This window comes from Typopeltis vanoorti, chromosome 18, assembly GCF_054136105.1.
Source record: "Typopeltis vanoorti isolate ZY-2024b chromosome 18, IOZ_Tvanoo_1.0, whole genome shotgun sequence".
NCBI classification, from domain to species: domain Eukaryota; kingdom Metazoa; phylum Arthropoda; class Arachnida; order Uropygi; family Thelyphonidae; genus Typopeltis; species Typopeltis vanoorti.
The window spans coordinates 58,183,215-58,207,229 of record NC_143566.1 but is presented as its reverse complement, the minus strand read 5'-3'; the positions used below and the strand labels follow the sequence as shown (position 1 = coordinate 58,207,229).

General features: G+C 35.1%; 1 protein-coding gene across 1 annotated transcript in view; it reads left to right on the top strand.

Annotated features, from left to right (window-relative positions):
• The window catches only part of LOC150096698 (cytosolic carboxypeptidase 6), a 414,915-nt gene that overhangs the window by 23,678 nt on the left and 367,222 nt on the right, over positions 1–24,015 (top strand). The window contains exon 3 of the mRNA XM_090408692.1: positions 16,303–16,427. Coding sequence (XP_090264818.1) covers positions 16,303–16,427 — 125 coding nt within the window. The remainder of the gene's footprint in view (positions 1–16,302; positions 16,428–24,015) is intronic.

The following is a 24,015-nucleotide window of genomic DNA, read 5'->3' as shown; positions in this document are numbered from 1 at the left end:
ACCGTTTATAAAATCACCTCTACCCTTTTCGTGTTTAATTGATTCGGCGGCCTCCATTGCGGATAGAAAGAACGGAATAAATATAGTCCAATAGTTTGGCGACGAGTGATTCTTTCATCTCTTTGCAGCGCTCGTAAAAATCCTCAAATAGAAATGCGAGCGTTTTTCGTTATTATCGCCAAATATATTGAAAGTTTCACTGAGTTTTTTTTTTTTTTTTTTTTTTAATCTCCTTTCCTTATTTTACTTTGTGATGGAACGAGAAATTATGGGCTGGTTTCCTTTGTTATTATAAGGACGTCTAATATTTTTCATAGTTATTTTCTTAGCCTGGCGGGGGGACGTAATAAAAACAGATGGCAACGGACAACAAAACATTACATTAGTACGAAAACGAGGCCTGCACTCAACTCTTGCTGTAAACGACTGCAACCCGGTCATCTACTTTCAATTAATATTTTTACAATGCGAACTGCAAGCACACTGTTTGAAACAATTAAGGACACATTTGGCATTCTTAATGACAGATTTTCTTGCCCATTTAGATTACGTATCATTTACAGATTGTTTTTTTCCTCTTTCTATTCTGTCTCTCTAATGATATATAAATTTACCATCAATTATCTCTGTTATGCATACGATCAAGGATCTGCACGCTATCTGCTTAACACAACTGTTCTTTCTCTAATGGATCAATGATTTGTTGTTGATATATTACCCCGTGGAGCCCCTTAGTCCCACACGTAGTGGGGGGGAAAGGGAACCGAGTTTTACGAGTGGACGTACAACTCCAATAATCAGGACCCACCCTCGACTACATCAGTCATCAATTATTTGGAGGTGTATACACATAGGGACTTCTCACGACTGGATTGGGGGGTAGAGAGAGAAATAACGTACTATCAACCCACATACACAGGAAGTGCTAACTCGTACTTTCTTTCTCTCCCTGTCTGTAGTAAGCACACGGGTACAAAGCCATACTGGAAAAGGCGTTTTACGCCCATTGTACATTCTTTCAGTACCCCATCATTGCATACCAACCACACCTGTTTGTTGGCATGGTAACCAAAGTTAGTGACTTTTAATGGCGCCCATTGTTTAAAATGTCAGCTGCATTGACTGTTATTCATCGCATAAAGCTTTGGAGTTCTAATTAGTGTCAAGCAACCGGAATCCTTTGAGAAATATCTTATTCTTAACTCTCTGGATTGTTTTAAGGGCATAGGTGACAGTAGATGTTCATTCTGTTCGGTAAGCCAATCTAACAGAAGGCGAGGAAAACAAACGAAAATCGGTCTTATTTTCATTTCAGTCAAATACACATTTGCGCACGGTTAAAACAAAACTTGAAGGAATGCCGAATATTAATAATTAAGCGGTGAGCGTCATATTATCGTATAAACTTATCTTGTATCAAACAAAATATAATAGTGAGATCGCCTTGTTGGGACAAAAAAGAAACAAGGATGAGGTTCATCACATGTGCTATCTTTGTGGAACGAATTTCCTACGATAACTGTGAATGGAAGAAGCTTTCGGTCCCTACAGTGTGGTTGGTATAAGGATGTCACTTACGCTGCATTTAAAAAAAGAGAAGGGTGTCAATAATCCGAACCCCTGCTCTATATAGCAAACATGGTATCAGCTACTTCAGATCTGCAATAAGAAAGATGGTGGTGTTTTTTCCTGGCATGGCCATTACCATCTTAGTCTTGGTGGCATTTTCTCCAACTAGGAAAATATATATTTAAGGATATCTGTTGATTTCGCCGCATCCATTTGGTGGAAACCAGCCGAAGAGTGAGATTACAACTACGAGAAGATTTATACATACTCTTCAGAGAGAGAAGTCAAGATTTTTCATCTCTCAAAACAGACAAACCGGCCTGAACACACACTATTAACACACACTCTTTCCCCCATGACTTTAGTTACTTCAGACATAATTCCAGAGCACTTCGCTTATCCTTTAATTGTCCAGCAAGCTTTTGCCTGTAAAATATCTAAACAAATGTTATTTCTATTTTTAACAATTATATTTAATATCCATTGTCTGAAATCATGGAAAACCCCACTAACTGAATAGTATTTGTATTCAGCTAATGCGCATAAATTTTTTTAATGCAATTTTAATAATCTGAATATTTTAAAAATCTGTTAAGGTGCCCTGATTCTCATTTGAAAAATGCGTTTTCTTTCCAAGAAATGCTTCTACTCCTTTTGAATTTGTCTTTGAGAAAACTTATAAAATACCTATTCCCTCCTTAACAGATGTCATATTCCCAAAGTCCGCCCTCTTACATATACTAAGGGTGGGTACGTTTTTAAAATTATGATTTATAGTTTTTAAAATAAATGTTTGCAGAATTTCGGTCAATCCTGCTGAAAATTAAATTTTAAAAAGAATGAGAATTAAAATATTGCTTTACATACATGATACGCAAAACTAAAATTATTACGGTACTTAAGGCGCGGAATTGAATTATGTATATTTCTCGCCACATAAAGCTGACAAAATTACGGTTATTATAAATTAAATATTACTTCCAACAAAATGTGCACGTAATTAAAATATGCTAGGCGCTATACGAAGTCTGGAAATCAACGCAATACTGTATTTGCCTTAACGCAATATTTCCTAGCAACGGCTTACGTGTAAGATCACGTGCAACTCCTTTCCTGTGCAACTGGCAACAGAAGCACGCGGCAAACTCGTGCAACGTTTGAGGCAATAAAACAGCAGAGTTATTTATTCCGAAGAGAATTAACATTTTAAGCATATTACGATATTTGTTATGTATTAAAAAGCAAATAACAATTTCTGAGTTCTGTTGAAATTGCTATGATTTATTTTGGTCCGGAGTTCGTTCCTTCCCTTTTTTTTTTTTCTGTATTTCGTGAGCACGACTTTTAAATAAAATGTACATAGAAAAGCAGAAAAAAAAAAAGTAAATAGCGTTAAAATCGACCCCCGGATTGCACTTGAAGTTTTTCAGTAAGAACTGGGTCACTTGGATGAGAACGAATTCCAAAAATGGATGTAGTAAGATGGGAAAATTTTCGCATGGTAAACAGATGTCTGCAATTTATTTTAAACAAATGAAAACAAGAGGGGGGGGGGAAGGGAACGTTTTAGATTTTTTTTTTTTTTTTTTGCTTGTCTTTGTGTCGTGGAGAAAGAAGAATTCAAATACGCTACTTCGTTTGGATACCATGCCTTAAAGGTAAATAATTCATCGTTTATTCTCATCAAACGAAAAACTACGTTTACTTTCATTTCTGCATGCATTACTTCCATTTTTTCTTAATTTGTTATGCATAGATGCATTTAATTTCATGTAAAATAATACAAATACGCATTTCTAGTGAACATTATTAAAGTCATATTTTTCAAAGAATGAAATATTTAAATTTATATGCATATAAAATTTTGAATAAAATATAAAATATTTTATTCAAAAGACTTAAATATTTTATTTTTCTGATTAATTTTTGTTTCTGTTACTTAGAATTTTACTAATAAACCACAATTTTTTACTCATAGTTAATAATATAAATTACCGCAGTAAACTTTAACTACATAGTGAGATGGGGAAATTGGGTCCGTGAGATGCGGTGATTGATTCATTCAATCCAATATCCGTGGAGGGTAATAGATGGCAATGCTGTAGCCAATGAAGTTCTAACTGAGGCTCGGCTATTGCTGTTATCCTCCTGCCATGATCAGAGCTTTAATTGCTCAATAACACCTTATCCATACACTGTCCTCTACAGATAACGGGGAAGATGAAAAGCATTCTTGCTTCGCCCCTTTAAGCCAGTCCTTATAAGGAACTACATAGTGAGTGGACAATCAATCCACCGTGAGATGCGGTGATTAATGCCCTTGGAGGGTAATGGATGGCAATGCTGTAGCCAATGAAGTTTTAACTGAGGCTCGGCTTTAATAATGTTACCCTCTTGCCATGAATAGAGCTTTAATAGCTCAATAACACCTTATCCCTACACTGTCCTCTACAGATAACTGGGAAGATGAAAAGCATTCATGCTTCGCCCCTTTAAGCCAGTTCTTATATATAAGGACTTAGCTACATATGTGATTAATACACTTGGAAGGTAATGGATGGCAATGTTGTAGTCAATGAAGTTCTGAGGATCGGGTATTTCTGTTACCCTCCTGCCATGATCAGAGCTTTGATAGCTCAATAACACCTTATCCCTACACTGTCCTCTCCAGATAACGGGGAAGATGAAAAGCATTCTTGCTTCTCCCCTTTAAGCCAGTTCTTATAAGGACTTAGCTACATGGGCTGGAGTAATTAATCGACCGTGAGATGCGGTGATTAAAATACCCTTGGAGGATAATGGATGGCAATGATGTAGCCAATGAAGCTCTAACTGAGGCTCGGCTATTGCTGTTACCTTCCTGCCATGATCATCAGAACTTTAATAGCTCAATAACACCTTACCCCCTACACTATCCTCTACAGATAACGGGGAAGATGAAAAGTATTCTTGCTTCGCCCCTTTAAGCCAGTCCTTATAAGGACTTAGCTACATATATTATTGCAAATATATATTTTCCTGAATTTTTATTATTTCAAGTATATATTGTCCTGAATTTTGAAGTTTTTTTGGCTTCCGTTTTTGAAAGTTCTGTGCATAAATAAAACCTATGCTTCTATGACGGAGCTGGAACATAAACTACATGACTAGCATTAGCGTAACTAAGTACCTTCGTTTGCTGCTATAAATTGCAAGTGTAATAACTAATAAGATTGGTTTCCAGAAAGCTCTTTAGTTGGAAAGATGGTTTGAATTCTGTCCATGAAGAGAAGAATTTTTGTCAGGACTTTTTTCATGAAAAGGTGAATTACAGTGGCGAATTCTCCATGTTTTCTGCGCAAGCTCATTAATTGAGAAAGAAGTAATATTTATTTGTTAATAAATGCATGTGTTTATAAGCATTCCATTTAGGCTTTTATTTTTGTAGACAGAAGACGTCTTAAGTTTGTTCGGCAATAATTGAGCTTTGCGTTGTGTATCGAAGGCCGATGCTTGCTCTTCTAGTCAAAGCTACCTTGGCTTGCTCAATTGTAGGAGCTTCCAGGTCTTAGCAGCAGCACTGTAATTTCATGCGCGCGCATAGCCATTTCACGTCGTCTCACTTTGTTGCTTCAACACAGGCCATACTCAGTCAACGTAGCTCTAGCCAGTGAGCTTCAGCATCCTTTACAAGTGTGCGTGTTGCTTGGGAAAATTAAGTAACAACCAACTTTTTATGACGATGTTATTGACCAGTTCATAAAGAAGAACCGTAGGGTAGAATTTGTATTCAAGTAGTTAAATTGAAAAAGAAAGAATACCATTTGTAAAATAAATGTTGTATTTGTATGATTAAATGTGCATAAATTTCTAAATGTATAGCTTTAAATGGTCAGTAATTCATTATTCCGCTAATCAGACTTCAATCGCATCTCTCACTCCTTGAATGATAACAAGAGCCAGCGTGAATTTCAAGACCAGCATTCGCCCCTGGTGAATTAGTCAGTTTCATACGCAGGCGGAGGTTTGTCGTTTCTCAAAAGATGCAAAGCAGCCACGTGATGCAGATATAAAATACTTGCCTGTAGGTGATGTGGGAAAGGAGTGGCGAACTGGTTGCACTAATTGCTAAGTAGATGATTCAACCTTATCGGATTGAATAAGATTAAGTTTACGTATCTTATTTTCAGAAAGAAGACATTCCTGTCACTATTGGTGCCACAAAATGGGATTATTGATAAAGATGCTGTTATTATTCCATTGTTGTTCTCTTACTGTCATGTTGTTTTCGAGAGCAGCCACGTGCGAATGTTTTATCTTCATTATAAGCAATGTATTTACCACCGTATTGAACGTGGATGGGAAATATTATTTTTGGTTTTGATTATTGATTGGAAATAGATCATCCGAAGCTAATTTCGGATAATATTTTGAACTTACTTCCTTAAACATCGTGTATCCTCTTTCGATGTCAACATTTTGTTTTTTAAAAAATAAGACGTTGTGGAAGAGTCTCAAGTTCGGTCTCATATTCGAAATCCGCTCTACTGTGCTCATTGACAAGCAAGAAACTTGATGAAGCTGAAGAAACGATGAATAAAAAATGGTGATTTGGTTAAATTCTGTTGTTTTTATAAGCAAGATTGCAGTCATCGATGTAATTTCATTAACTTCCTAATACCGAGAAGGGAGTCAAACGGGGGAGTGTGGTACACACGGGTCCTTTAAAACTGCTGCCATCGAATAAAAGGCCAACTAATTAACAAAATTAAGTTGCCCCGTCTATCGTATACAGCAGTTTTTTAAAAAAATGCAAAAACAGGAACACTCCTCACCAGCTTCCCAAAGCGCAAAACAAAAAAAAAAAAAGTAGCATTGGTATGCAAACTCACGTGCATCCTCAATGACTACGTTAATTGTATTAAGGGTAAGGACAAAAGCTACAGATGGGATTTTTCTCCCTCAGCGAATAACAAAGTTTGATCATTCAAGTCTAATTTTACCCTCGAGACATTTTTGGCAATGTACGTTTTTAAGGGTTTTTAGTTCCCCCCCCCCCCTTGCCCGGCTCTCTCCAGAGTCACTGAAGAAGACAACGGAGACTGGCGAGTCAAAACGTATACAAGGAAAGTCATTTCGACCGATTACAGCATTAATCAAGCTTTCTAATTTGTCGTATATTTAAAACGGATTTTATGGCTTAGTATGGTGTAGCACTCTATTTTATGAAATTAAACATTGGTCAGGTTGCCATAGCTACCAGTCACCCAAGTAACCGTAATCTACATAACACAAGCAATAAAATAAAATGTGGACCTCAATCACTATTATTATGACAATGAATTTATTTTGCTCTCATAAAGAATTTTGTTAGCATATATTAAACTCTATTTATGTACAAATTATATATTTTTATAAATATATTATATCATTACATATCAGAATCATACCATATTCATCGCCTGTACGGATGTCATCCCTTTTATAATTGAGGACAACCATTCTATGGTAAGGATTAAATTTTACTTTTAAAGCGATCAGGTCTACTGTGTGTAATTTGTAAACATAAACAAGTAACTTGTCTTATTTCGTAATTTTTTTATCGTCGGCTTAATACAGCATTTTTTAATAACAATTTTATGTTTTTAAATAAATTATTACAATGGACCAACTTCACCTAAGGTCTCTTTATGAAGCAAATAATATATTTCCTTAAAAAATATATAGATTATTTGCATTAATGACTGTATTGTTACAGATAGCAGAATTCGTATTGTGAAAAACATAAATGTTTTAATTCTCGTTAGGAGAAATTACCTACTTTACTTGAAGATTACCTAATAATAAGTGTGAAAAGCCTGAGTTGATGTGTGCGCCACCTTGTGAGGTCTGCATTCGTTATTCATAATTAAAACATATGTATAGCTATATAAGTACTTTATTAGTGTAACGAGTCATGCCGAAAATATTTCTTGTATTATTCAATAACTATTAATTGAAATGATTTTTAGGGGAGTAATTAAACCATGCGATTATAAACTATAACTAATTCTTCGTTCTGCCACTTAACATCCTGGGGGATTTTTATGTTGGATATATTTTTGACACTGTTGTCACAATTCATTGATTTATAGAGGATATTTTGGCGTTTTATAATTGATTGAATTTATCATGTATAAAGTACTTGTTTAATTCGCTACTTAATGATAATACCGACGTCACTTAGCTAGCACATGATTTCCTCAGGGTAGAATTATATGAAAATGACGAAAAGTAATCGAACTAACTTGGCTCCTTTTCTTCGTAAAAAAAAATTATCGCAGTTGATCTTGTGGCCTGTTTTATAAGCGTAAGCATATTACAGAGTTTGCGGGCTATATTTGATAATATCACCTATGAAATACTTGTGCCATCTATCAAAACTGCTCTGACCTCCTGCAACAATCATCAACCCGTGAAACGGTGCTTTATTTTAGAAAAACAAAGTAAAAATTACTTAATTCATCAACTGATTGGTGGACATGGGGGTGAAAAATGAAGCACTGATGCTGATTTGCAGAAGCTCTGTTGCCTGGTCAACACTCAGTAATTTTCCTCCCATTCGATTTGTTGTAAGATGCGGAGAACTTGCATCACACGCTCGTGACATTATCACCCACAGGATCTTTATATTCTTGGGTCAAATCAGGATCAGAACGAGGTGAAAAGAGATCCCACCCGGAGCAGTCCATATAAAATCTTTGTCTAATCACGACACTCAGCTTAACAAAATGTTACTTCTACATCAGTTTGAAAGGTTAGCTGGAAGTAGGGATGTGACAATTGGAGAATTAGGTCTAATCAATTCTTCGTTTAGAGCACGATGTGTTTTGAGATACTGTATTGAATGCTTGCTCTTTAATCAAGATCAGCATCACCGCCGTTATAAACTAGTGCAGTATAGTGTCGTCGAAAATAAAAATGATCAAATACTCTCAATTGTCATCTGAAATATTATTTCTTTTGGAAAGCTTTGAGAAAGTTATGCTAAAATTATTTCGAGTCTTATTTTTATATTTCCTTAAATATTGCAATATTTATATTATTTCATATATAAACTATAATATATGATAATTCAATGTAAAGATTTTTTTAAACTTAAATTTGGATTTTTGTTGAACATTTCATAACACACTATTTAGTTTTTTTTATAAGAGATAAATATAAATAATTAATCCGTTTAGAGTACGATTGATTGATTCATTCAATCCAATACCCTTGGAGGGTAATGGATGGCAATGCTGTAGCCAGTGAAGTTCTAACTGAGGTTCGGCTGTTGCTGTTACCCTCCTGCCATGATCAGAGCTTTAATTTAATAGCTGAATAACACCTTATCCCTACACTGTCCTCTACAGATAACGGGGAAGATGAAAAGCATTCTTGCTTCGCCCCTTTAAGCAAGCCAGTCCTTATAAGGACTAAGCGTTTATTTCTGGTTACGATGGAAACGCTTCACAATAGGTAGAGTGATATGATATATTCGAGTTGTGATGAAGAATCACTTCGATTACGTATGTTGTACGATCTATAGGACAACACCTATGTAGAATGACGAAAAGGAAAAATCACATATGGCGAAATTCTGTACCATTCATGATTACGCATCTGTTTGCGAGTGATTTACCCACTGTGTAACGATGGGAGCTTTAAAAATGGCATCATACAACCCGCAAAATTAACTGCTTCTCTAAAGAATTCTATGGGTTAGAATCGGGTATTGGGTGATGCCCTCAATAAGCCCGTATTATTACACGGGCACCTCCATGGAGTCCGTAGACTCATCGCGGGATACCCAATCTATTCACGCAATCTATCATACCTCTCCTTGAACCCATTAACAGAACAAGCACTCACAACTGACTCTGGCAACCCATTCCACTCTTCAAGCAAAAAATCTAGTGTCTCACACCTCTACTGACCACAGCTTTATTCAACTTCCAGGGATGACCCCTTGTTCTGGTTCCTCTAGCCAAACATTTTCCCCTGCATCTATCCTATAAAACACTTTAAGCAGCTTAAATGTTTATATCATATCCACTCTTTTTCTCCTATCAATCAACTTCTGCAATCCACACGCCTTCAATCTATCCTCATAAAGAACATTCAACAGGCCACTCTCGTCTCTGAATCCTCTGCACCGCTTCCTCATCCCCCAAGAAACCCACGGGACCAGATGTGTGCGTATCAAGGCCTTATAAATAGGAATTACAACTTCCTTATCTCTACTTGTTAATCTGTTCTTCAATAGCCAAATAATATTATGGCTACCTTTAGCATTGTGTCCTCTAAACTTTAACCCTCTGTCTACCACTACCCCTTAATCTCTACTTTCATCTGTTTCCTCGAGTACAGTGCCATCAATGTGATACATGGCTTGTAATCTATTTAGTCCAAAATGCATAACTTTACATTTCTCGACATTAAACTGACACCCATTAACTTTTGCCCATACTGACAGCCTATTTAAATCGTCCTGCAAGCTCCACATTGCCTTGATTAACTATTACTGCACCTAATTTCGCATCATCAGCAAACAACTGAATATTTCCTTTCAGATTATTTCCTATATCGTTTATGTACAAATTATATAGGAATGGTCCCAACACTGAACCTTGTGGCACTCCACTAGTCACCTGTTTTGGCCTCGATTCTTCCCCTCCATATACCACTTTTTGATATCTGTCCAGCAGCCACCCTTTTATCCACTTAACTGGTGTCATATCCGTCACCATTTGTTCTAATTTGCGAAACAGTGTTCCATTGGTATTCTCTCAAATGCCCTTGCAAAATCATCGTGTAGACATTTCCTTTATCCAACTCAGCTGTTACTTTATTATACAAAGTTAGTAAATTATTAAGGCGTGACCGACCCTTCACAAAGCCTTGTTGACCCTCACAGCATCATATTGTTATCTGTCTATTCTTGAATCCTTTGTTTTACCAATTTTTCTAGTACTTTTGCCACCACGCCTGAGTTACTAATTGGTCTGTAATTGGCTACTGTAGTCTTAGAACCTCCCTTATGCAAAGGAACAATTTTGTCCTATTTCCCATTCCCTTGGAACTCTACCAGAGCTGAGACTTAAATTAAACAGCTTAGTCAAAGGAATTGCCAGTGTCCTTGCATATTCTCGCAAAACCTTAGCTGATATCCCATTTAATCCCACGGCAGTATTTGCATTGAAATTTTGCAATATCTTAAGAACCTCCAATTCATCCACCTCTGTTCTCACATTAGTGTCTGTCACATAAGTTAAGGAAGATATAGGCTTGCAAAGTGATCATTCAGTAACTTAACTATTTTATCTGCTTGATAAAATAATTGAGTGATTATCATCAGTTGCATCTGTCTTGGGACTGACTGGTAGCTCAGCAGCAATTTCCTCCATTCCGCTCTGTCATTGGCTTTCTTCTTAACCTCCTGGTAACTCCTCAAACCCGTGCTGTCTTTGACTTGGTCAAGAAAGCTTTTCCTTGGTCTGCCTCTTCTTCTTTCCCCCTCTATTTTGCCTTCAGTTATTCTTTTCACAAGTCCATGTCGAGGTATATGTCCAAACCACCTTTCCCTTCTAATTTTGATCGATTTTATTAGAGTTCTTCTTTCGTTTATCTCTCTCGGGACTTGTTGGTTTGTTTTTTTTCTGTCCGTTTTATTTTGTTCATGCGACGCCAGCACCCCATTTCAAAAGCCTCCAATCTTCTTGCATCTTCTCTGCCTAGAATCCAGGTTTCACATTCATATCAATGTCTTTACTATTTTTTTTTTTCAATTGTAGGTTGAGGTTTCCTGTTAAAAATGCTTTTTATCTTAGAGAATTTGGCTTTTGCGATGTCTACCTTTTGCCATCTTTATGATATCTATATGCTCTGTATTGATGGGTATTTTGCGTGTAACAATGATTTTAGTCTTATCTGTGTTGATTTTCATTTTATATTTTTCAAGATTATTATTTAGCAATTCTAGCATTGTTTTTAACGTTCTTTTTCTGCTACAAGGGCTATGTCATCAGCAAATCTTATACACATGACTTGCTCACCATTTATCTTTATGCCACTATTTATTTTATCTTTAGTTTCCTGAATGGTCTTTTCAATATATAAATTAAATAAAAGTGGCGAAAGTATACATCCTTGTCTTACTTCACTCCTATATTTATTATTTTCTTCTTATCATTGAATTCAATCCGTCCATTTTGATTTTTGTAAATTTTATAAATTATTTTCCTATCCCTCAAATCTATGCCGATTTTAGTTAGACAATTTAGGAGTATTTGCTGGTTTACTTTATCAAACGCTTTCTCTAAATCAAGGAAGCAAATGTAAGTGTTTTGACTAAGGTCTAATCTTCACTCTAGTATTGTTCTTAAACAGAGTATTGCCTCTCTTGTTCCTTTATTCTTTCTGAATCCAAATTGGTCTTCATCCAATAGACAATCTATTTTTGGATAAATTAAATTTTGAATAATTTTTAGCAGAATTTTGCGACCATGTGGGATTAAAGCTATTGTTCTAAATTGGCTGCATTTGTTTGCATTATTCTTTTTTGGTATTGGTATTATGGTTGATTTCATAAACGCCTTTGGTATTTCTCCTCTATCATAGATTTGGGCTATTAATTGATAGTAAGGTTTTTGTCTCATCACCTAGATTTTGTAGCAGTTCTATAGGAATGTTGTCTACACCTGGACTTTTTCCCTTACTCATTTCAGACAGTGCTTTATCAAATTCTTCTTGCATTATTGGTGGTCCTAGATTATCTTCATTTTGATTTTCTATGCTGATATCAACATCAAGTTCGTCGCCATTATAGATATTTTCAAGATAATTCTTCCATTCCATTAATATATCCTCAGATTCTATTAGTAATTTTCCATTTTCATCTTTGATGGCATTGTTTTTACTGTTCTTATGAAATTCGAAAGTCAGTTTGTTAATTTCTTTATAGGTTTTCTCTATGTTTTCTTTTTTAAATAATTCATCTATGTTATTACACTGTTCTTCTTTGGTATACTTTTTTGGATTGTCTACATTTTCTTGTAATTTGATGTTTAAGATATTTGTATTTGGCCACATCTTCATTTTAACAGCATTTTTATATTTTCTTCTTTCATCCATAACGCCAAGTATTTCATCCGTTATCCAATGTTTTCTTTTTTCTTTTTCTGCATTTTTCAATAATAGATTTGATAAATTTGTAATTAACTCTTATATCATATTCCATTGGTTTTCAATATTATTCTGACTATTTATGTTTTCTGGAATGTTATGATCAGTTGCCTCTTGGTATCCTCTCTTTACTTCTTTAATTTTTCAAGGTTCCATCTTATTGGTTTGTATCTTTGGATTTGTTTCCTATGTTTCAGTTCTGTTTTCATTAAGACAAGGTTATGGTCACTACTAATGTCGGCACTTGGATAGCTTTTGCAATTTTTTTATTTGGTTTCTGTATCTTTTCTTGACCAAAATATAATCTATTTGATATCTATTTGAATCCCAGGTGCTTTCCAGCTGTATCATCTTCTTTTTGGAACTTGAAATAGTGTATTTGCTATAACTAACTGTTTTTGTGTACAAAATTCTATTAATTGCTTTCCTCTTTCATTCCTACGTCTAAGACCAAATCTTCCCGAAACATTATCATTGCTCTCTTCTCCCACTATAGCATTCCAATCTCACATTACTATTGTATTGTCTTTGTCTTTAAAGCTATTCAAGATATCTTCTATTTGTTCATAAATTTCTTCTATTTCTTCATCTCTATGTTGTGATGTTGGGATGTAGACCATTATAATATTGAGGTTTACTGGTTCATTTTGAATGCTTATCGCCATGATTCTGTCACTATAGTTAATTATTGTAGTGATTAACTTTCCAACTTTTTTATGAAGCATTATTGCAACACCTGACTCACCCTTCTTTTTTCCTGAATATATTATCCGAAATTCTCCACTCCAGAAATCACCCTGTCCCTCCCATCTCGTCTCACTAATGCCCAGAATGTCTCTATTTCAAGTCTTTCCATTTCTTTTTTCACATTTTCTATTTTACCTGGTTATAGGTAGTGACCATCATCACTCGTTAAAGTTAATCTCCCACAGTCATTCTTCCTCTTACTTGCCACATAACGAAAGAACTCTTTGGGATTTCCTTTGACCTGTTTGGCTAAATTCTTTTCATAATCTGATTTTGCCTTCCTTGCCATACTGGTCGTCTTTCTTGCCTGAGCCTTGTACTCTTCATGAGTTTGCTGGTCACCTTTCTCTTTATATCCCCTCCACAGCATTTTCTTCTTCTTCTCCAGCTCGTGCTTAATGATATTACTTATCCATTTAACTCCTACAAGATGAACGCTCCTTACCCTAGGTATACAATTTAATACTGCTTCCTCTAGATGACCCTTAACTATACCCCATGCACTACTAACTTCCGTAACCTGCAGTGTTTTATGCCGTAGTACAGATTTCAGCTTTTTCCTAAGCATGTCAAAATCACCTGCCTTGTAGTTCCGCAAATAATCCTTCTTGATAGAATATCCCTCATGTTTTACGATTTCCCAAGTCAAGCCCGTATGGTCACTTTCATCAATTGGAGGCAATGTTGTCACCTTGGTTATAGATAGCTCTTCTGATCTTATGACCAGGTCCAATACTCTCCCATCCCTAGTCTCCTCCATCAGATGCTGCCTTAAGTAATTATCTCTCAGCAGATGTATAAATTTTATTTCCTTTCTGTCATGTGATCTTTCTCCCTTCCAGTCTATATCTCCATAATAATCACTCGACCAGTATTCAATTGTACTAATTTGGTAACGCATCTCTTCCAGATCATCTGCGGAACTCCCTGGCCAATAACAACATCGAACTAAATATTTTGTTCTGCTGGTCTTAATCTCACACCAGATTGCTTCAAATGAACAGCCACCGTCTCCATTTTTTGTTGCAATTCATCTGCTATCATCAGTACTCCTCCCTCCACCATCCTATTTTCTCTATCTTTCCTGAAAATACTAAACCCTTCCCATTCAATCCCTGTAAGTACATCATCTGCTGTTAGCCAAGTCTCGCTAATGCCTATAAAGTTTGGCGAGGTTGCACTAACCAATGCCAAAAACTCCTCCTCCTTGCATTAGTATATAGAAACGGCAACATCTCTTTATTCCCCCCCCCACCCACCTTTACTTTATGAATTGACTACCCTATTCAATATTTTGCTTGAGAGACTAGATTACTCGCTTCATGGGTGCCTTCACACAAAATCACTTGCTTCTACCCTAATTGCTTGAGTTTCCCTGAATTTGCACTCCAGCATGCTCGGTGAACAAAGTTCTCTGCAGACAAAACCATTCAGATGAAGTCCATCCGCATTGTACGAATCCTTCTATCCGTCAAACTGCAGATCCATAAATTCTACATCATTCCTTTTGCACAATCTACGTATGGACTCATTGGTTATCAACGTCCTTCTCAGTTCGCCTCTATCATAGCGTGGTAGGAGACTTACGGTCTTCGCCTTCTGCTCTTCAGTTTTGCCTCTTCTAACAACTCCTTTACCTCCTTCCTCATAGAATACTTCTCGCCTCTCAAATCATTGGTACCAATAATCATTTCCTTCGACTTACCTTTTTGCATCCGGATGGCGTGGCTAATATCGTGAATTTTTGTCCCCGAGAATTTCGTTCAGTATCCCCCTGATTGAGTGTCCATACATAATTTTCTCCTTAACTTGTTTGGTCGGACGATTTTGATTATTCTTTCGGATCACCTGCTTTTTTCTTTTATAATATACGACTATTTTGTATGATATAAGATTGTTTTAAGAAGGTAGAGAAATAAAAGAAAATATGCTAACCATGCAGTATAAAAACAAGACAAGTTACTTGTGGTTGTTTTAGGTACACGTGGGAAGTTCAGTCCTTAGGACAAGGCGGATGTTTTTAAGTGATAATGCTGGAAATGATGAACGTGGTATGATTATTAGTTTAATGTAATTATAATGTAAATATATCAAGTTATAAAAGCATTCCATTTTATCGCATTAGAACAAATACAAATGAAGAATACGTGACTTCAATCAACTAATATAAAGACCTGCTAGAAATAATCTGATTGGCTCTCAGATGGTTGCTAAAAGTTAAATATTTGGAGTGACAGAAATCTTTCAAAAAGTACTTTTACGTGGGCCCACTTCAGAAATCCTTTTCGTTGCTGTTTTCGTGTTCTTAATTGATCGAACCAACAAGAAAAGCCCCACGCCCCCACCCCTCCCTAATAGCGAGGAGAAGTGATTTTTGTTCCATTCACACATCTACTTGATACGCAAAACGACATGAGTTGAGTGCGCAGTTTGCCGTGCTGAATGACAGTGCCGCTGTCAATTCAGTCTAAAATAGAATTTCTAAACATTCCTCTTCCACCCACTCGCCCACCCTAAAATACTTCTTTCCCCATATGGCAGCGTCTTGAACGATTCTATCCCGTTACTCAAACTCGATGCCAAGCAGCCGTTTACCCCCGTCAATGTATTCCGTAGTTACTTGTAAAAGGCTGAATTCTGCGGGTTTGGAGCAATTGCCCCACAAAACTCGCAGCACACGGTTGCTTTATGCAAAGCATCGGTAGTTCCCGTGTTGCCTTTGTACTTGTTCTACGGTCCTGCTTTCTCTCCAACAACTGAATACAAATAGCCTACTTAACTAACCTCTCTTCGATTCTGCAGGGAACCTGGGCCGTGTGGACTATATCTGTGAGTATGAGTATGACCTCTATGTTCGTCCGGATATGGCCAATCCCCGCCATCGAGTCTGGTTCAACTTCACCGTGGAGAATGTACGAGTGGATCAGGTAGGAGTTGTCTTTTTTTTTTTTTTATGTTTTGGAATTTTGTCTGTTCTTTCCGAAAATATTAAAATATTCGAGAGAAAGAAATGTGGATTTTTTTAATGTTTTTCTTTGTTTTCCTCGTGCCTGCTGAGCATTTGTTTTAAAAAAATATATATTTTATTCACCAGGAGAACGGGGAAAAAATGTGTTCTCTACTCTCTACTCAGGGGTTTCTAAACTGAAGCTAGCATTGAACAAAAAGATTTATATTTTAGTATCATCAGTCGACATGACCAGGTTTTAACCAGGTAACATAAACTGTGAACGAAAAGCTATAACATGATCAACCAAAAATGTAATAAACTATTAATAAACAAATAAAAATTAATAGGACTGTATACCAAAATAATAATAACCGGGATCAATATAAGTGTAGAGAGTTATCCGTTCATCAATGGAAGCAAAGTTTGTCTGTTTTTTTTTTTTATTCTTGTAAATCATTATTTCTTTTTTTTCGTATACGCAGTACGTGAAGTATATTTCGTTATCCATGACACCTGCTTGAGATCTTATCCAGGTATTTGTCTTCTTATCTCTTCGTGTTATTTTTAGCATACTTCTCTCCATGCGATGTTCTCAGCTTTTTGTTTAGGGCTTCTGTTAAAAGTCCACGTTTCTCCTCCGTATGTTAGGACAGAAGTATGCACTGGTCGAAAGCTTTCCTTTTTAGACGCATAGGGATATCACTTCTGAATATGTCTCTCATTTTCCCATACGCCATCCATCCAAGGTGAATTCTTCGTTCAATCTCTTTTCTTTGGCACTCCTCAAAGGATAACAATTGGCCCAAATATACATATGAAGTAATTTGTTCTATTTCATGGTTTTCAAATTTGACAGTTCTATGGTTAATATATTTATGCATCATTATTTGTGTTTTTTCTCTATTTATTTTTAATTCAATTATTCTATAGGCTTCATTTAGCTGATTTAGCCTTTCTTCCAGATTATCTGCTATTAGGACAATATCATCTGCAAATTTCAGACGATGCAGCCTTTCTCCATTTATGTTTATTCCTTTTGTTTCCCAATCAAGGCTTCTAAAGACTTCCTCTAGTGCAGCTGTAAATAATTTGGGAGACATGGTGTCGCCTTGCCGGATGCCTTTTTGTATTGGGAACTTTTCACTGTTTTTATATAATTTAATTACAGAAGTTGCATTCTTGTAAATATGTTTTAGTGTTTCAATATATGGTTTCTCAGTTCCCTGGGTTTCAAGAGCTCTTGGTGTTGCAGATGTTTTAACTGAATCAAATGCTTTTTCGTAGTCTATATAGGCCAGACATAAGGGTTTATTGTATTGAATTGATTTTTCAATGAGCTGTCTTAATGTGTGAATATGGTCCAAAGTATTGTCATTCTTTCTAAATCCAGCTCATTAATACGCTGAATTGATAATGAAACAAATATTTATTCATTTAAAATGTGACTTAATCATTAATTGTCATAATTTTTAAGTACAGCAAAAGTTAGTATGTTTTAAAATACTGATGATAATTGAAGTAAATTAATTTTAGTCGTTAAAACACCATCACATATAAACTGTTACTAGCATTCTTCAGACGGATCTATGCACCGTTTATCCGTAGTTACACTGAGTAGGAGATTAATAATATTCTCGTTGCTGTGGTGAAGACTGCAGTAGGTTGTATCATGGTCAGAAAGAAAACTAGTACTTTCTGTGTACTCGAGCTTCTACTAAGCAATATGCACGCAAAACGTATAATGCACACGTGTTAGCATAGTGTCTAGAATTATTGTGTTTTGCTAAAGTAATTTTATTGCATGCCACCTCAACTGGTTCGGTAATTTATATTTAAGAACATCGTTGTATTTCTACTAATTCTTCTTCGTGTTCTTACCACCCTTATGACATTTTAGTTCTGTTTTTCAAAGCTATCCTTTTCTCTTTCCTTTTTTGGAGGTTGTTTGCTATTTTACACAAAGCAGATAATAAACTTTCTAGCTTTGGAGACGTGACAGTAATGTTTAACTCTTAACTGAAAACGTTGTTATGCTTTCGGTGAATTATATTGTTATCTCAAACACACACAGGATTCGTTCGGAGTTCTCGAATTTTCTGGAAACGTTTTTTTTTTTTTTTTTTTTTTTTATAGAAAAGAAAATAAAAAAGAATGAAACATCCATTATTGAACAGCCTATTCGAGTTTAATGCTAGGCAAAATGGTGTTCGCAGGGTCGTCTACAGATTTGGAAAGAAAGTGAATCCCAAGAGGGGAGTAGATGAAAGCGAAAAAGAAAAATGTGACCGCTTTCTGTAAAGCATTGAGACATTTGCTATTTGTGCAGTGAGAAAATAGACTGAAACTCGCCTGCGGCACAATTGCTAAACTTTATAGCTACATATCTTCGATTTCTTTATGTGTATTTATATTTCTAAGTTGTATATTGGCTTATACAACTTTAAAACGACCTTATTGTGATGATATAGAACCATTTTTATAATGCTCAACTCCGGTAACCATGGCAACGTGTTGTTGTAGATAATTCTGCATGCTGCTAATAATGCAATCAACTTTGCACCATTGCCTTTGATTTTTTTCGATTAGACAATATAAATGAAGTGCGAGTTATTTTGATTCACTGTTGTTATTTCTGTATTTTATTTTTACGCGAATTAAGCTCTTCATGAGTAACGCACGTGTGGCAGCAGATCAGCTAATATGGAATATTTGACATACGAAATACATTTCCTTTCCATATCCACAACAAAAGAAATAGCACACATTACGTACATTCTTTTGGATGTCTACTCGAGCCAGACCTTAAAAGCCATACTGTTTTATGGCATCGGCGCAATATTTTAGTACTCTGGTAGTGCGATTTTATTCATATTTTAATCCTCTTTATGCCACTGGCTTCGTCTTTTATGTGCAACTAACATTTGTATTTGCTATAGAAAGAAATGATTATAGAGAAAAGGGAACATATTGTGATTTCTTGAGTTTAAGTATCTCTCTCTCTCTCTCTCTCTCTCTCTCTCTCTGTCTAAATCACAGATCAACTAGAAACTGAAGTTGCTTCATGCCTGCATCAAATTACTGATTGTCTTCTGCGACCTTTAATAATGGTTGCAGATAGAATAAATGCTGATAGAAAGAAGAAAAAAAAACAGCGAAGGATTTTTAGATGTAATTAAAGGACATTCGCCGATGCTGCTTTCTACATGAATCCCCGTGGGATTACGATTATGAATGAATGCATCTGCTAAAGGAGGAAATAAATGTATTTATATATACAACTCGGGTACGTCAGGATCTCTCTCTGGAGACTGCAGTATTTGTGTAACTATGGTAATGAAGAATAAATGTGTACAGTGATAGTCAACTGCATCTTTTGAAATGCTAACACCGGTAAGGTTTGTGGTTGTCAATGGTGACGAAAGGTAGAAGTTGGTCATTCAGTATGCGGATGAACTTATTTGTGGATCCGGTGAAAGATTTAATGCTAATTCAGTATGTTTAATTTTTCTATCGCAAGAAACGTGACACCAGAATAACTTTGTATCATTACATCTAACTAGATGCAATGATACATCCCCTAGATTCTTGATATCTAGGGATGAGATACTTTCCCAATGCTCTCGTGGTTAATGCTAACGCAGTTCTTAAAATATAATTATTTTCAGTTAAGTATTACATAAATTATAATTAATAACAACATTAGACTATGTCCACCACCGTGTAATAAAATTAGACGTTGGTGCCCAGAATTTTGTAGCAGAGGAGCATCAATTCCTCGTACACCCCCTCATGAAGGGATCTCTCCGTTCTAAGGGATGGAAGGAATATTAGAGGTGGATTTATTTTGCGACACCAGTATGCAGTTCAAATAGCAACTTGTAAATATTACAAACGCATTAGTAAATATTTTTCTATATATAAAAATAACTCATGAATGCTTAAAAATAACACATCATAAGCGTGTGACTGCAAACGAGATGGCTTATCTCTATTCCTGTCGAGGTAATATGATTAATATTTCAATAATACTTAACGCGTTATATAAAATACAATTAAAATCTCACATTGTGGTGATACGACTTTTATCTACGAGGAAAGCGGGGGGCTGAAAAGTTCTGATAAACGCCTAAAACAAAAATGATATTAAAGCAACTCTTCTTGTATATCTTAAATGAAAAAGAACAAATTATTATAATTTGATGAAGCATGGGATTAAAGGGTTTTAAGATATGTTCTTTCTTGTGATTATCAGTTGCTTTAAATGTTCATTTTTGTTTTAGGTGTTTATCAGAACTTTTCAGCTCCCTCCCCCCCGTCGTATATAATGATCCGGGTACTTGGAACAAGCATGCGTGTTCATCTCTGCTAGCGTCAGTGAAATGTGCATGTACGCAGTATTGTAACGATGAAGTATAATTATTATTACATTTCTCCATTAAAATGTAATTTTCTGCATCGGTTAGCTAATAATAGCTAAGGATTTTATTATCGCAAAACCAAACGCGACTTGGAGACGCGATACTGAGAACCATCAAATTTATTAAAGTGAAAGAATAAACTTGGAAGAAAGAAAATTGAATTGTTTTATTACATTTTCTGCGTTTTTTTTTTCTCTCCTCGTTGTTCGAGTATTTTTGAAAATAAATTTGGTGCATGATTTAATGGAATTATCCTATTCACAATAATTCAATCATTTAAAAATCTCTTTCAGCCAAGTATTTGATCGTTGCGGGAGCATCGTAAATAAAAGCCGGGAAGATTCCATGAACACTTACAAAAATGTAATGTTTTTAAGGCTGCACATATTCTCTAGATAGCCACGTGCAGCATCCGCTCCTTATTTTCTATTGTATATCTGACGAAGGCAGTTTTTCTAACTGTTCTTTTTATCACATTTTTCAATTTTTTTTTTCTCCTTTGGCCCAGTATGCTCTTCGCGCGCGTGTGTGTGTGTGTGTGTGTGTTTTCTCAATGGATAATCGCATTGCTTGGATTCATCGCCCATGTAAATACTTAAACTGTACATCTTTCTTCTGAATCGAGTACGTTTAGCCGACTTAGCTATTTATATAAAAGGAGCAAAATACTCAGAGAAAATGTAAGTCGCGTGCTGTTAATGGTGCATTGGAGATGTGACAGCTGTTATCATTCTAGGCACTTCGCTTCAGACAAATGAAGTTTGTTTGTTTGTTTTTTTTCTCGAAAATATAGAACTCTCTTGCGTGTGGACATCAGATGTGTTTTAAATATCAGTGAACTTAAACATTCAATGGCGTATTAGTTAAGTTTGCAAATTGGAACGTAACGTGGGATTTTTGCCTGCATTGATTTATTAGAAAGAAAAGTCTTCAGGTTAATCTTGTCGTAGGGAAAAAAAAAAACTCGGGTTTGAATTGACGTCAAGATTACACGCAATAACTTAGAGGTTAGTTATTTAATATTTATACATTTTTAAAAAGACTTTAATTCTACAATTTGATTTTTTTTTTCATTTGCTTAGAAAGCGAGCGGATTGTTTTTGGACAATGCAAGCCTTTTTATGGCTTTTTTTTTTTTATATAAAAACATATCTTGCTTCTGGATGTGTACATCAATGGAGACGTTTTTTTTTTTTGTTTCCAAAAAAAGTCTGCTCCGGATGTCTCTCTTTTTTTTTTTTTTTATCTCGCATTAATAGATTACCGCAGAACAGGGAAATACAATTCAATTATCTAGTGGTTCATAGCCAAAATCCAACGCAGGTGTTTTTTATTCCCCCTTTTTTTCCTGTATTCCCTCACTAATACTGGGAGAAGTATTCCCCTTTCCCTCAAAACCCCTCGGCCACAATAGTCGATAAACAGTCATAACGTAGAGTTGCGTCTCTCTCTCCATGCGTCAAGGTACGATAAAGTTGAAATTAAAGTACCCAGCCTGCTATGTTGATCGCAGCTGCGTCGTGGGTCACAGCTGGTGAAGGAGGTAATAAATAAATATCGAGGTTTTTAATGAATTTTAAACGTCTGTTATTAAAAGAGTACCCTTTTGTGTTTTCCCCCACTCACTATTTCTCGATCATTTTCTTCTTTTATCTGTGTTTAAGACGGGTCAGTCTAATAATAAAACGTAATTATATATAAAATATAGAAAAGATTGTTTTTCAGTTATCTAGGAATCGATTAATATATATCAAATTTCATTACTTCCTAAACTAATTTCACTTGCTATTGCTATAACAAGGTAATATCGCACAAAAAAACATGGAATTTAAGATATTTATTGTGAAATCGCTTTCGCCCTTACTAATTTCATTTTATAAACAAATTCAACAGAAAATAATAGGTGTTTGAAATATTTTCATGATATTTTATAAGAAACTTTTAATGATGTGATTTTTCTTTTAGAAGATATAAGGTTTAATCTATTTACATCATGAATATTAAGGTATTTTCTTTTATTTCCTCAAAACCAACTCTGTATAGGCATGATATTATTTTCCACGTTACTTTAATATAAACTGTAATTCAATATTATATACGTTAACGTGTTACGCAAATTATCAATATCACTAGAACTTGACTATACCGTATTATTTTGTGTTATATGCATGCGAAATCTGGTGCGTACCAGAATATTTTAGGTGTATACTTAAAATATATTTAAAATTTATATATAAAATTATAAAAATATATATTATATATTACATAATATAAATTTTATTAGATTATATAAATTTTATTAGATTAAATAAATGAATAATATATAATTATTTATATATTGTACATTATAATATAATATCTTTCTCCAAGAAATAGCCCAGAACGATTTTTTAGTTTCAGGATGTTTATAGAGAAAGATACATCAAAAAACATTTTTTTAGAATCTACACAAGAATATACCTTAATAAAAATAAAGCTTTTTATTTGTTTGTTCGCAGTTAAATGTACTTAAATTTTTAAGAGTAAAGTAATATAAGTAGACCCAACGCTATTATACATCTCATGCTTCAATTGCTGTTTTCAGTGGGTGAATGCTTATTCGATTTGCTATGAATTATGTAGGTTAATTATTTGTGGTTGAAAAATAGGTTTTTAATATTGCAACAGAATGTTTTTTTTCACTTAGGGATTCAAGTAGTGTAAGACCTTTTTTACAGTCAGGTTCGATGCTGAATACGCGACTTCAACATCAAAAATTGTAAATAATAAATGTAAACAGTTTTTTTTGTTTTCCTTTTATTCTGTTATAGTTTTAAATTGTCAATAACGCTTGATTACCAATCCTGAAGAAATGTAGTTCATCAATCGAATCTAATATCCACGATACAAGGGCGCAAGTGTACGCCTGAGATACGGTGCTGTTGTTGAAGATAAGTGGTGCAAAACCTGTGGTGCATCGAAAAAAGGAATCCGGACAGTATTTTGCGAGGCTGTAGATAAAGAAGGAAAAGAATGTCAAATGCTGAAGTGATGAGGACAAACAAAAACCAGGAATATTGATGGGAACACCCAGTGATTGAACAATTTCTCTAAATGTCCAGAATACATCTTTAGTTGCATAAAATGGAATGTATCCATGATGATATA